The sequence below is a fragment of the Gadus macrocephalus genome, chromosome 1, assembly GCF_031168955.1.
Source record: "Gadus macrocephalus chromosome 1, ASM3116895v1".
Lineage (NCBI taxonomy): Eukaryota > Metazoa > Chordata > Actinopteri > Gadiformes > Gadidae > Gadus > Gadus macrocephalus.
The window spans coordinates 15,840,403-15,852,745 of NC_082382.1; the positions used below are offsets into that span (position 1 = coordinate 15,840,403).

General features: G+C 43.5%; 1 protein-coding gene across 3 annotated transcripts; it reads left to right on the forward strand.

Moving 5' to 3' along the window:
- The first annotated feature begins 4,260 nt into the window (after nt 1-4,260).
- On the forward strand, nt 4,261-12,251 carry LOC132455516 (tumor protein p53-inducible nuclear protein 2). Of its 3 annotated transcripts, XR_009525268.1 has the most exons (5): nt 4,261-4,571; nt 6,607-7,002; nt 7,733-8,276; nt 8,375-8,689; nt 9,871-12,251. XR_009525268.1 is itself a non-coding variant. In XM_060049378.1 (4 exons), the coding sequence occupies exons 2-4, from the start codon at nt 6,879-6,881 to the stop codon at nt 8,628-8,630; spliced, it is 924 nt and encodes a 307-aa protein (XP_059905361.1). In that variant the 5' UTR covers nt 4,261-4,571; nt 6,607-6,878; the 3' UTR covers nt 8,631-12,251. The 3 variants fall into 3 exon arrangements, 2 of the variants coding, with proteins under 2 accessions (XP_059905361.1, XP_059905364.1); XM_060049378.1 differs by having other exon boundaries at nt 8,375-12,251; XM_060049381.1 differs by having other exon boundaries at nt 4,267-4,571; nt 8,123-8,276; nt 8,375-12,251.
- Nucleotides 12,252-12,343: the final 92 nt, after the last annotated feature.

Below are 12,343 nucleotides of genomic sequence, written 5' to 3' on the forward strand. Positions count from 1 at the left end.
CCAGAATCCAGACTTGACAAGGGAGATTAGACCTGCTATAAGTGCTATCTATATGAGCTCATCAGTTTAACCATATGGCAGAGAAGAAGCAAATATGACTATCTTTGCTGCAAACATAAACTCTCATCATCCATGATAATCTTAATCCGTGGGGATGGTTTAAAATAGGCCACTTTCGAGTGTGAAAGCAGGACTGTCCTCTCCTCTTTCCCCTCTCTTTCTCTACTCTCTCCACTCTTCCTTCTCCCCTCTCCCCTCTCTCCCAAACCAGTAATAGCATAGTCCGTCCCGTACTGTTTTCCAGTGCACCAGTGCCAAGGACACTGCTCCCAGGCCTTGTTTGCTCTAGCCTTGTAAGGACCCAGTGTGAGGGACGGCCAAGCGCTTAAGGGCAAAACAGGGCTGAAGAGCGGACCAGGGTTTGTTGAGGACAAACAAGACTCTGTTGTCCCTAACACCTTGATAAAGAAATTCAGCTAATTATACAATACAATGCAATGCTCTCTGCCTCGCTCTCCCTCTCTCTCTCTCTCTCTCTCTCTCTCTCTCTCTCTCTCTCTCTCTCTCTCTCTCTCTCTCTCTCTCTCTCTCTCTCTCCTGCGCTCGCTCTCTCGCGCTCGCTCTCTCTCTCTCTCTTTCTCTTTCTTTCTCTAAGTCTCGCTCCACCTGCAGTCACTTTTCAGCAGGTCACCTATATCCCAGATGCAAAGAGGACACTCCAGATCTCTGCAGCTGTGTTGATTAAGTCTACATACAGATCAACCCAGAGCTTGCTCTAGAAAATATCTTATCCTCTTATCCTTTGTTCACAATGTTCTAACTGGTAAGGGTTATCAGCTCGTTACCGTCGTAGATCGCACCCTATGAGGATAAGGCCTTATTGGCTTTCAATGTGCATTTGAGTTTGACATTTCCTCTGACAAATCACTTTTCACTGACAAAAAACATCAGAGATTACTTTTATAAACTCTTTACCGAACATAATCTGAACATGTTTGTTGGACTGGACCATAACATCCGAAGAAGCCCCAGTAAGGTCTGGACAGGGATCAAGCATGATTCGTTATTATAACATAATACATACAAATATCATGAAGTAAATATATTACATCATTTGCATCACATCTAGACATGGAGCAGACTCTTTTATCCCAAGTGAGTTTGGAGGCAATCAAAACATACAATCAATAGTAAAGGATTCACAACAACGAAAAGGTTGCCGCACAGTTTTAAACAGCAAATGACGCACATGACGCCTGTTGCTGTATGGCATGGGCCAAAACGTGGCCTTTGTTGCGGTATCAGCTGTGAGCTGATGGAAAGGGAGAGTTCCTCTGACAGAGAGAGGCCAGCCAGAGGCCCCTGGTCTATCAGCTGCCACGGGGCTCTTATCGTCTGGCTGCAGGGGGTTCAAGAGGGGACAGAGAGGGCCCAGCAGAGAGCCAAGAAAGGGGCACCAAAATAAAAGCGTGGCAGGAGTCGTGTGCACACGAGTTTGTCACTGTGACATCGATAGTTTGCAAACAAAATGGCTACACGGAAACTGATTATGACTAAATTAATAAGAATGCTTGGGGTGGAGAAGGGATTTCACCAAGACAGGTTTTTTACTTTCAGCACACGCCTTAAAACACGGAATGCTATTATAAGCCAAATCAAAATAACTCAAGACTTGTGATGGCCCAGTGATACTATACAGGCCTAATGCAATGGTGAACATCCCAGTTTAATTCACGAAACACCTGGGCCCTTTCCTTTAGCTATCATTGGCCTTATCTTCAAAGTGTGCTCAGGAGGAGAGGTGGTCTACAAACAGGCCTTCACAGTCGTCATTTCCAGCCCCGCCTTTTCCTGTGTTGACAAACAACAGCTGTACTGAGGGGTGTGGCTGGTGAGACACGCTGCATGCTACTCACATGCCGGGTCATCAAGAGCACGGAGCAGCATTCCACCCTGGATCAGCTGTTGGGTTGTGTGGTCCGGAACAGACAAAGACAGAGAAACAGACAGAGACACAGACAAAGGCATACACATACAGACACACACACACACACAAACACACACACACACACACACACACACACACATACACATACAGACACACACACACACACACACACACACACACACACACACACTCACACAAACACACACACACACACACACACACACAGGATGAGAGAGTCAGATAAACAGAGGGAGTCATATAAACAGAGAGAGAGTCAGAGTCTTAGAGTCAGAAAAAGAACGAGAGACCCGTCCTACTGGCAGGACATTGCTGTGACCTCTCCCCTAGTGCTCAATGCACCCTTGAAAAGGGTAGGAATCCTGTTTGAAGCCCTGTACCAACATGCCTGTATAAAGGTAAAGGTCACATCAAAAACAAGTGATAGCAAAACGACATGAGCCCTTCCCAGCAGGTGTCCTCAGACTAAACCCCCCGGAGCAAGTGATGTGAGGTGAAGGTGCTTACTTATGTCATAAGGTGGTCATGACATAGGTAAACACGTCTCTGTGTGTCATCCTGGTGTGTTAATATTCTACTCCGCTGAGCATTGAATAATCCATGACCTTTCTTCTCTTGTGAATATCCCAATCCTTTTACAGATATGAATGCTTTTAACTCTGAGCATGGCAAGATATAGACACGATTTAAAGGTAGGACAGCGACTGGGACTCCGTTCTGATCCGAAACACCCAACATGAAGAGCATGACAGGGTGTCCTGGCTAAAGGTTGGTCTGCACTGAGGTACTGGGGCAGGAATATGATCATAACACCGAGAGGACGATATGGGCATGCGCTTGTGGGTAAGTTGCTTAGCACCTGGTAACTGTATAGCACAAAAACCTTATCATATTGCTCTGAGTGAGCTCCTGTTTATTTAGTGTATTTAGTCGCTGAACTCAAGTCTCTGTCTGACTCCCTCTCCCTCTCTCTGACTCTCTCTCTCTCTATATATATATATATATATATATATATATATATGACTCTCTCTCGCTCGTTCTCTTTCTCTCTCTGACTCCCACTCTCTCACCCTTATCTATTTTCCTCTGGTGAGGTCACAAGTTTGAAAAAACAAGTAGAAAAAATATGCTGATTAAGTAGTCTGTATGCGTGTTTCCAAAGATAAATTTATCTTTGGAAATAAATGCGTGGCTATTGGTGCTCATGACATTGACCACTCTTGCATAGTTAATAATAATGCACATAATACCCCCCCCCCCCCCCCCCACACACACACACACACACACACACACACACACACACACACACACACACACACACACACACACCCTTCCGTCCCCGTTCCAACAAACACACACAAACCAATCATACACACATTCTCTATGCGCCACAACGGACCACTGATGATTCACCAGTTAGCTGTGTCTTTAAATAATGGGACACTAGTAGCGACGGATTATTTGTGGGACAGCCTGCAGATGGTTTTCTATCTCCTACCTTGATTGGCTCCTCGAGTGCTGCATTCAGAAGATAAAGCTTTTCTCATTGGCTGGCCTGGTTTGACGGACAGTCGGCGGGCCCAGCAGATGTGGAGCAGAAAATGGAAGACGGCGAAGGGGAGGGGAAAGTTATTATTTACAAATTAAATTCGAAACCTACACTTCGAAGATTGCACTACTGAGGCGCTATTATGTTTGACAATGAAGCTGTCATGGTTATAAACCACGGGGACAGCAACGGTATTTACATAGATGGAAATATCCATCATCACTAGCAATCAAATAAAGGCCCATGTTTGCTCAAACTATTTAATGTTTCCCAAGTATGCAATAAACCTCCGCGTTGAAGCATTATATTGTTCCATGGATTTAACTATGTATAACAATAAATCATGTGATCAAGGGATGGAACCAATTGAAGAAGGCTTAAATGGAAATGTACAATTTCGTAGTTGAGTTGCCTCTATGTAGGCCTAATAAAGCCGGAGCTTTGGTGGTTATGTGTTGAACTGTTCAGCTCACGATTTCAATTAAGAATGCAATCATGTAACGATACTTTTTGCAAACTAACTTAACAACTAACCCATTTTTTTTTTTTTCATTAACAAGACCCTGGTGATCCGTTTGTGGGAAAAGTCCGAGCCTCAATCTGGGTGCAGGGTGACAGCTCGTTTCTCCCAACCCCCACTCGGTTTCTATAAAGAGGCCCGGTTTGCGTCTTGTGTAATATTCTGATAGGTCGAACCGTGAAGGGGGCGGGGAAAAAGGCGTTTCAGAGTGTATTGTGATCTCACAATCAGCTGTTTTGTACGTTCTACATTCTGATCCGAGGATCAGCTGGAGGCGGCAGTAAACAGAACAGAACGTCGATCTGCAGGGAATAAACGAAAAATAGGAAAGCTGCAGATGTTTTGATCTGAAGAGAAACGTCGGTGTAAAATATTACATGAAGTCCTTCTTCTGAGAAGAAAGCCATTTATTTTTTTATTATAGTGTTATAACTACCTCACTTAAAGGCTACCTAAAGCTATGCTTTACGAGTTGTTGTCGTTTCTACTTTGTGTGTGAGATCACGTTTACAACTTGAATTATATTACAAAGGCAGGTAAGATGTTCCTTTTCTTTTTTACTCGATTACGTTTGGTGTTGCGTGATTATGGTCAGGTTGAGAGCTAAAGTGGTGTCAAACTACAACTGTTTTGTGCACCCTTCTCGGGCCTAAAAATATATCAGATGTGGCCCACAAGCATAACACCAAACGCATACATGGACGACACAACAGTAGTATGCCTGTTTACAGTTGTTGACAGTCGACAGTTGCTGATGTGTTTATCGTTGCATCGTGTAGGCTGTGGATCAAGAGATTCGCTTGTCGTCTTTCTCAAAGCAATGATGTCTTTGAGACGCTTCAGTGATCTATATTCCAGTCTCTCAAAATATAACAACCCCCGACCAATCCTTCTATTGGGGATCGCACTGAATATATTGTTCAATCAGGTCTTTGACGAGTGTTGCTTTATCACTCATAATATGCTCTAATTTCACAATCGAGCGATTACGTTATATGGCTATGAAATCCCCATGGCATTATCTGTGTATTCCGTGATTGCTCTGCAGCTGAGCCAAACTGTCATTGCTTTGACCCTTAGCTGAAAGCTTACAGGATAATTCATGGTTAACCTTAATAGCCTAAAGACTTGAATACAGGCCAGATTCCCCCCCCAAGAAGTCTCTAGAATTTCTTTACATATAAAAATGTAAACATTGGCTGCTGGATGCAGTCTTTTTTCCATGACATATGTCAAGTGATTTCACTGTACATAGAAATATGCTTGAATCGTATTATTCGGTATTATTCAACAGAGAAAACGACGGATAGTGTAGTAAGGGTCTGTACCTTCGCCATCAACCCTAAATTCTTTATTTTTTCCTCTTGCTTTTTCCCTTTTTCTCTTGCCGCTCGGTGGGCTAACCATTATACTGTATATGAGGCAGAGCCTACTTGCAGCTTCAGTGACGTGGATTTGTTTCGTCACTGAAGTCTTGTTTTTATTTTTTACCCCCCCTCCCTTCCTGCGCACTTATGCTCCTCCCAGCGTTAAAGGGGCAGGCTGGGAGCTCTGAACATAACTGGAATTCAATAGGATTTTAGGGGGCTAGGGAGCAGAGAAATAAGAAACGTTTTTTCGATTTTTTTAGTGCAGGGTCCTCTTATTTTCAGAAATTCATCTGTTATTGATCCTACACCAAACAAACGACCTGAGTATGCTCTCGGAATACGATTTTTTTTTTTAATCTTTTTGCAATATTAAATAACTTAAAATAGATACTTTAGCAGAAAACAACCCTGTATCAATGCGTGTTTATTTAAGGATATTATTTATTAATTGTATTCTTGGTAAACGATGCTCTCTGCCTGAGGAACTAATAAACTTCCAGAAGGCGAAACTGCCTACGGCCTACTTGACACTGCTGCTAAAGAGACTTGCCCTGTTGTCAGTGTCACCATGGCGACCAGTCAAATAATTGCAGGAAGTCTCACTTTTCAGACATGCGTCCATGTACGTCTCTTCTTTCAAACTCCCCAAACCGCTTCACCAAACATTCACATAACCTTTTCATACAGACTGACCGTAAGTATGGTATTGTACAGCCCAGGACTGTTAAGATGGTTTGGTCTTGACCTCTATGTTATGTGTAACCCGAAACGGTTCCACCAGCTGTGTGAAGTTATATCATCATGTTGGGATCTAGGCCAGGTCTTTTGCCTCATTTATTTCTGCCCTTGTCCCTCATTCTTATATGGTTTTCACTGTAACTGGACTTCCCTTCTCTTTATTGGTCTCAATGAAAACAAGGGCTTATTTTTGTTGGCCTATACATACTTTTTACTCTGCTACTTTACAATGTTTGTCAAAATTCAAGAAGGGATGGACCGTTTTCTAATTATTCTTATTATTTTCAATCCAATGTTCTTTCAATGAAGGTAAATGTTTCTTCTGTTTGATTTGTTATTTGTTGTATTGCATTGAGCCTTGGGCCATTATATTTCAGCGAATAGACAGCTGAGCGGTGGAATAGACTGTCTAACATCTCTTCTCCATAATAACAATCTTCCTCATCCCCTCCTCTTTCTTCAGGCCTTTGCTTCAAAACCAAGTGAAACCTTACATTTGCACTACGGAAGCCTGCACTCTCCTGTCCAGCAAGCACAGGGATCCAGCAGCGGAGCAAGCTTAGGAAACAAATTAAATAAATATATCAAACACAAGTAACAAGCAACAAAATTGGTTAATAAATAAGACCAAAAAAACAAAAGGCAGCTACAGCTTTGTTTAGCGGATCAAAAACCAAGAGACATCAGAGGGCCCGGGTCCATCGGACAGCAGGGAGAGCAGGGAGAGCAGCAGCCATGTTCCAGCGCCTGAGCAGTCTGTTCTTCGGAGAGGTGGAGGAGGTGGCCGCCGAGCTGAAGGGGGAGAACCCCTGTGTGACGGAGGCAGACGAGGAGGGCTGGATGCTGGTCAACTTGCCTGGTGAGTCCCCCCCTCCCACCACCCAAGCCCTTTCAATTCACCCAGCATCCACCCGCCACCACAAGGTTGGAGGGGTCCTGTGAAAGCGAATGTCAAAGCCACCGCACGTTTAAAAAAAAAAGCTATTGATGGGCAGGAGTGACGGAAAGGGGTGCATAATGGGTTTTAATTCAGAGGAGTGCTATCTCACACTATTGCTACCATTCGGTCAGTGTTGTTTCTCTCTTGTGATGGAAGTGGACGTGATTGTCTGTGAAAATCTGCCCCTCCCCTCTTTGTTTATGATCACAATCATGACAAAGGTAATGTATAAATATATTTGCATAAATTTGCAAATAATGTTTTAGGCCCTTTAGTAAAAAGCCATTTTAATGATCCTTGCAGTTTAAACATACCTCTCAAGACAAACATTATGTCAAGGACATAACAAAGAGGAGCTTAGAGGGTACACATAACTAATGATATGATTCTTACGTTTATGTTCTGTGTTGTGTCCTTACCCAATCCTCCCCCTACCAATTTTTATTCATACAACCTCACATTCCCCACACTGGTTTGTGTGTGTGTGCGTGTGTATGTGCGAACGTGCCCCACTTAAAATTGTCCCCTCATGCCCTGCATGGCTTTCTCAAACCTTATGCATCAAATTATGCAATACGCCCGCCCTCCCCTAAACACCATTCCTCGATTGGTCAAACCATCCCTGATCTGCCCCTCGTCGTGCTCTCAGTGGAAGCTGATTGCACGATCCCGCTTGAGGGTGAGCGGGTGGTACAATCATGTCCGGGCAACGTACAACCGAACCGTCAGGACAACATGCAAACGACACTCGCAGAGACCGAGTGGCCCCGCCCACCTCTCAAGCGTCGCAGGACACACAGGGGCCGGGCGCGAGAGCTCGAGACGCCGCTCGGCCCGTGTGCCAAGTCCCGGCCCCGGGTCCCGGGGGCCTCGACGCCCGGGACCCTGTCCAGACGGGCCGAAGGGTCGGCGCTGTCCGCGTCCCCCGGATCCGGGCGTGAATGTGGCGGCGGTGGGGGCGGTAGCAGTAGCGCAGGCTCGGAAAGAGGCTGCATGGATGAGAGTTGGTTTGTCACCCCTCCCCCCTGTTTCACTGCAGAGGGCGCCACTGCCGAGGCCAGCCCCATGGAGGACCTGCTCATCGAACACCCGAGCATGTCCGTCTACGTCTCCCCCAACAACCTCTCCATGGTCTCCAACGGCAACCTTTCCGTGGTGGGGGAGGAGAGCGTGAGCCTGGCAGGCAGCATGAGGTAGGAGCTCGGACACCGCCTTGACACACACGCTGATGCCGTCTCTTTGATCAGCGCGTTAACCATCCCCCTTCCACCGCCCCCCCCCCACAATGCAGCAGGGTAGCCGACCAGCCCGCCGCTCCCGCCATGCCCACCAGGGCGAGCCGTGGAGCCGCTGCCCAGGCCGGAGCCCTGGCCAAGGTCACCCAGGTGGCACGGGTCCAGCGCGGGAAGGCACGCATCGAGAGGCGCCACCTGGGTCGCAACCGCATCCAGCGCCAGAACCGCGTCAGGGAGCAGGTTCCACGCCACGCCGCACACGCCAGAAACACCTTCCTACACCAGCCCGGAAACCGCAGCGTCTGCCATTAGTCCTCGCCGGGGAGGGCCGTTTACTCTGAAGGCATTTCTAGATCATAGTCACACCCAGGGTACACATACATGCTGTACAAGGTCATTCACATACAGAAGATGGCACCTAGACAGATACACCCCAGGCTCTGAAGGCTTAGTCACAAACTGCTACATTGTCACCCCGAATTAGCACTAGCTTCATTCACCCAATACAAATATTCTGAGTTAATTTTTCTTCTCTTATATAAAAAATGATTAGGAATGTAATACAATGTTTAAAGTCACTGTAGATCTGCAAAACAACAAATATAAATATGAATGTCCCCGGACTTTAATAAAATAGTATTATATTAGTTTGTTTTCAATTTACCCTGCAACTGAAACCTAAAGGATGTTCATTTACCAAATATTTTTGATTTTATTTTATCCCAGATATTATTGTTTACGATTGGTGGCAGTAGTTATATTAATTCTAAGAAAAAATTAAGGGTGTACTTTCTCTGTTAATCAGAATTAATTTTGTACAGTAAAATACATTAGATTGAATAATGTAATGTTATGTTGAGATTTAATGGGATTGTACCAAAACCTCATTCTCTTTTTGTTTTTGAGAGTAAGAGGGATGTACCACTATGCAGCAAGTGAGGAGGAAATGCCAGAAATTTGCTTCTCTTGTGTTGGACTGGCCTCTTCTCATGATAATATATCACGTTATATTAGAAAAAGAGAAGCTGAGATGAAAAAGAGGTAGTCAATTTACTAATCTGAAACAACCGTTGGCATTTCACCTCTTATCGCTGTTTGAAAGATATAAGCAAAGTAGAGGATGGGAAGAGGATGAACAAAAATACAATGAGTTGCATTAGTTGATACTGCAAGAGGAGGGTGTGGTTAGATAAGGTAGATAAAGTAAGTGTATTGTGGCTCTCTGTGCAGCCTATGAGTTAACAACCTTGTTAATGAGTCTGTGTGATGACATCACTATAGGAACCAGCAGGTGGCATAGGATTAATAACAATAACAACCAGCACATTAATAAGGTGGTTCTAAAACATAATAGCTAGCATGATGTCACCATGAACTCTCGTTTTCTGTGTCTGTGTAAGAGACGTATAAGATATACTTGACAAAAGCTTTGACCAAATGTAAGGCTCGTGGCATGGCAGGAGGCTACAATGTAGGGCAGGGTAAAGGAGGTCCAGAGTGGTATGGAGGGCAGTTTTATACCATTGTTTTCTGTTCATCATCTTTCATTCAGACATCATTCGTTCTCCGTTGGATGTCCAAGGATATTCAAAACTTTACACATTCTTTCCCCCTGAGAAACACGGAAAGTACACTTTTAATTAACGTTATTTTAACCGAATGAACTGAAAAATCCAGAAAGATTTTTATTTTTTTTAAAAAGCCCAGCACATGTCATCCCAGTGGTGCGCGTGTGTTGTTAATATTGTGACATCCGTGAAAACACAAAAAGAAATGGCTAAGATTTACTAAATGTATCCCTTACCACTGCAGACAAACACAATGCTTAGGATGATGACGATGAGAAGAAACATGAGATTATCCGCCCCTGATACACACACACACACACACACACACACACACACACACACACACACACACACACACACACACACACACACACACACACTTGATCAGGCTGTCCTTCATTGGTGACAGGCTCTCTCTATTTTTTTCTTTTGCACTTTTGGCCTCTCTCTCTCTCTCTCTCTTTCTCTCTCTCTCTCTCTCTTGTTCTCTATCTCTCCATCTCTCTCACAACGCACATCTTTTTTGCTCCTTTCTCTCTCTTACAGCACATTTAGCCGTAACAGGGTCCACCTGACCTAGCTAACTGATATATATATTCAAACAACAATAGTAAACGATGGTGCTGAAGTGTATATGAATATATACCAATGTAAATTATTTGAGACATGGATGTAAGTTTGCACTGTTATACATTTTGTGAGTCAAATTTATAGTTGTGTGCAGTGTGCTTGTTGATTTATTTTCAGTTTTTTTCTTTTAATTAAACTGTCTGTAAGAGAGAATGTTTCATAACATGCTAAATCTAAAAAAATCACAAAAAAAGATTATATATGGACAAAGGTATTTTATTTGTCTCTGTAAATAACCTGTCATGCTCCTATGTCAAGCCTGTCATGATTTCAGTCCACATAGGGGTTTCCAACATGACTGGAGGGAATCCTCTCTCTGCCTCACCTCTACTATCTATTTCCATGGCCAAAAGTGGGTTTCACTCCACTTTCAAGTCCTGCATTGAGCTTTGGGAACATGGCTAGGTTCACAGTATTTGTGCCATAAGCAACCACTGCCCCCTAGTGGAAGACAAAAAAAGGACAATAGGCCTCCTGCTTTTCTGGAAGCGGTGGTAGAGGATTCGTTGACATAATGATTGAGTTGGAGGATTCCTTCAGCTAGTTTTGGAAATTACCGTCCCTTTCCAGTTCTTTCGAGACATATATATTTTATTTTACCTCGTCATCACAATCTACAAACTTTAAACTAATGCCAATTTTCCTTTAAATGGCTATGTTTTATTCAGAATAATTTATGATATAATTATTAATATTATATATTTGTCTTTTCTTTAGTTTATGAATGTGTCATGTGTCTCAACAGTCCAGTGGCTCAGTGGGTTGGACACTGATGTACACGCCCACAACCTCAAAGATCTCCATTTATTATTTTTAATGCTGCCTTAATCCCTACGAGGGTTTCTATCATGATTGTGCCTCGGAGGTTAACAAGCTGTGCCTGTGGTGTATGAACAGAAAGCTGTCACACAGAAAGAATGAAAAAAATCAAAGGCAAAGACGAGGAGAGATCACAAGTGGGCGTGGGTGCTTTTTACCATCACAGAGAGCTACCACTATGTTCTGTTTTATTCATTTGTTTTTTTTCCCCCTTTCTCTTTCCCCTTCCTCACCAATGTAATGTTAACGAAGGGCGTTGTGTGCAGTGTGGTGTATGTTTAGTGGAAGGCTAGGTTCTGTCATCCAATACTACGGGGAAGAAAGTGGTTGCTCACAAGTGGGTTGAACCAATGAGGTGTGAGAGATGTGTGCGTGTAGAGAGGAAGAGAAGGTCAGAGGTAAATCATATTCAAACATAAGTATCTGCAACAAAATAAATCAAATTAAAAAACATACAATGGAGTAAGCTTGTAGTTTACAATATAGTTATTAGAAGAGTTGTTCACATTGTAAGATGTTTTAAAAAATAAAAGGGTTGAATGTCTGGGGAGTTTTATATATGTATGTCCCTGAAATGATGGCAGCTTCAAAACATGTCAGGGTTCAGGCCCCGTGTCACATCTAATAGAGTACACATCTCCCCAATAAAAAAACGACAAATAGACCTACAAAATTGGTGTATCTGATATCTGTGGTGATTGTGCCTTTCACTATTTCTGCATGGTTTTTGTGATGTACTGAACTTCCCTTGACCCGAAAGGACAGTCGTCCATTGACAGGCGAGACCTATGCAAAACCAACGGATGGGGTTTTCAAGCATCCATTTAGAAAACACAGGTACCCACCAAAAAAAAAAGAAACTAAAGAAAATTTAACAAAAACAAAACAACAATAAATGCTCAAGCTCAAACCTGAATTGTGTCTCTCTATTTTTGCGTGCAAGGAGAATGCAGTGAAGAAAGATGGGATTCATAACCACTTCTACCTATTTATCTGTTTTTTTATCTA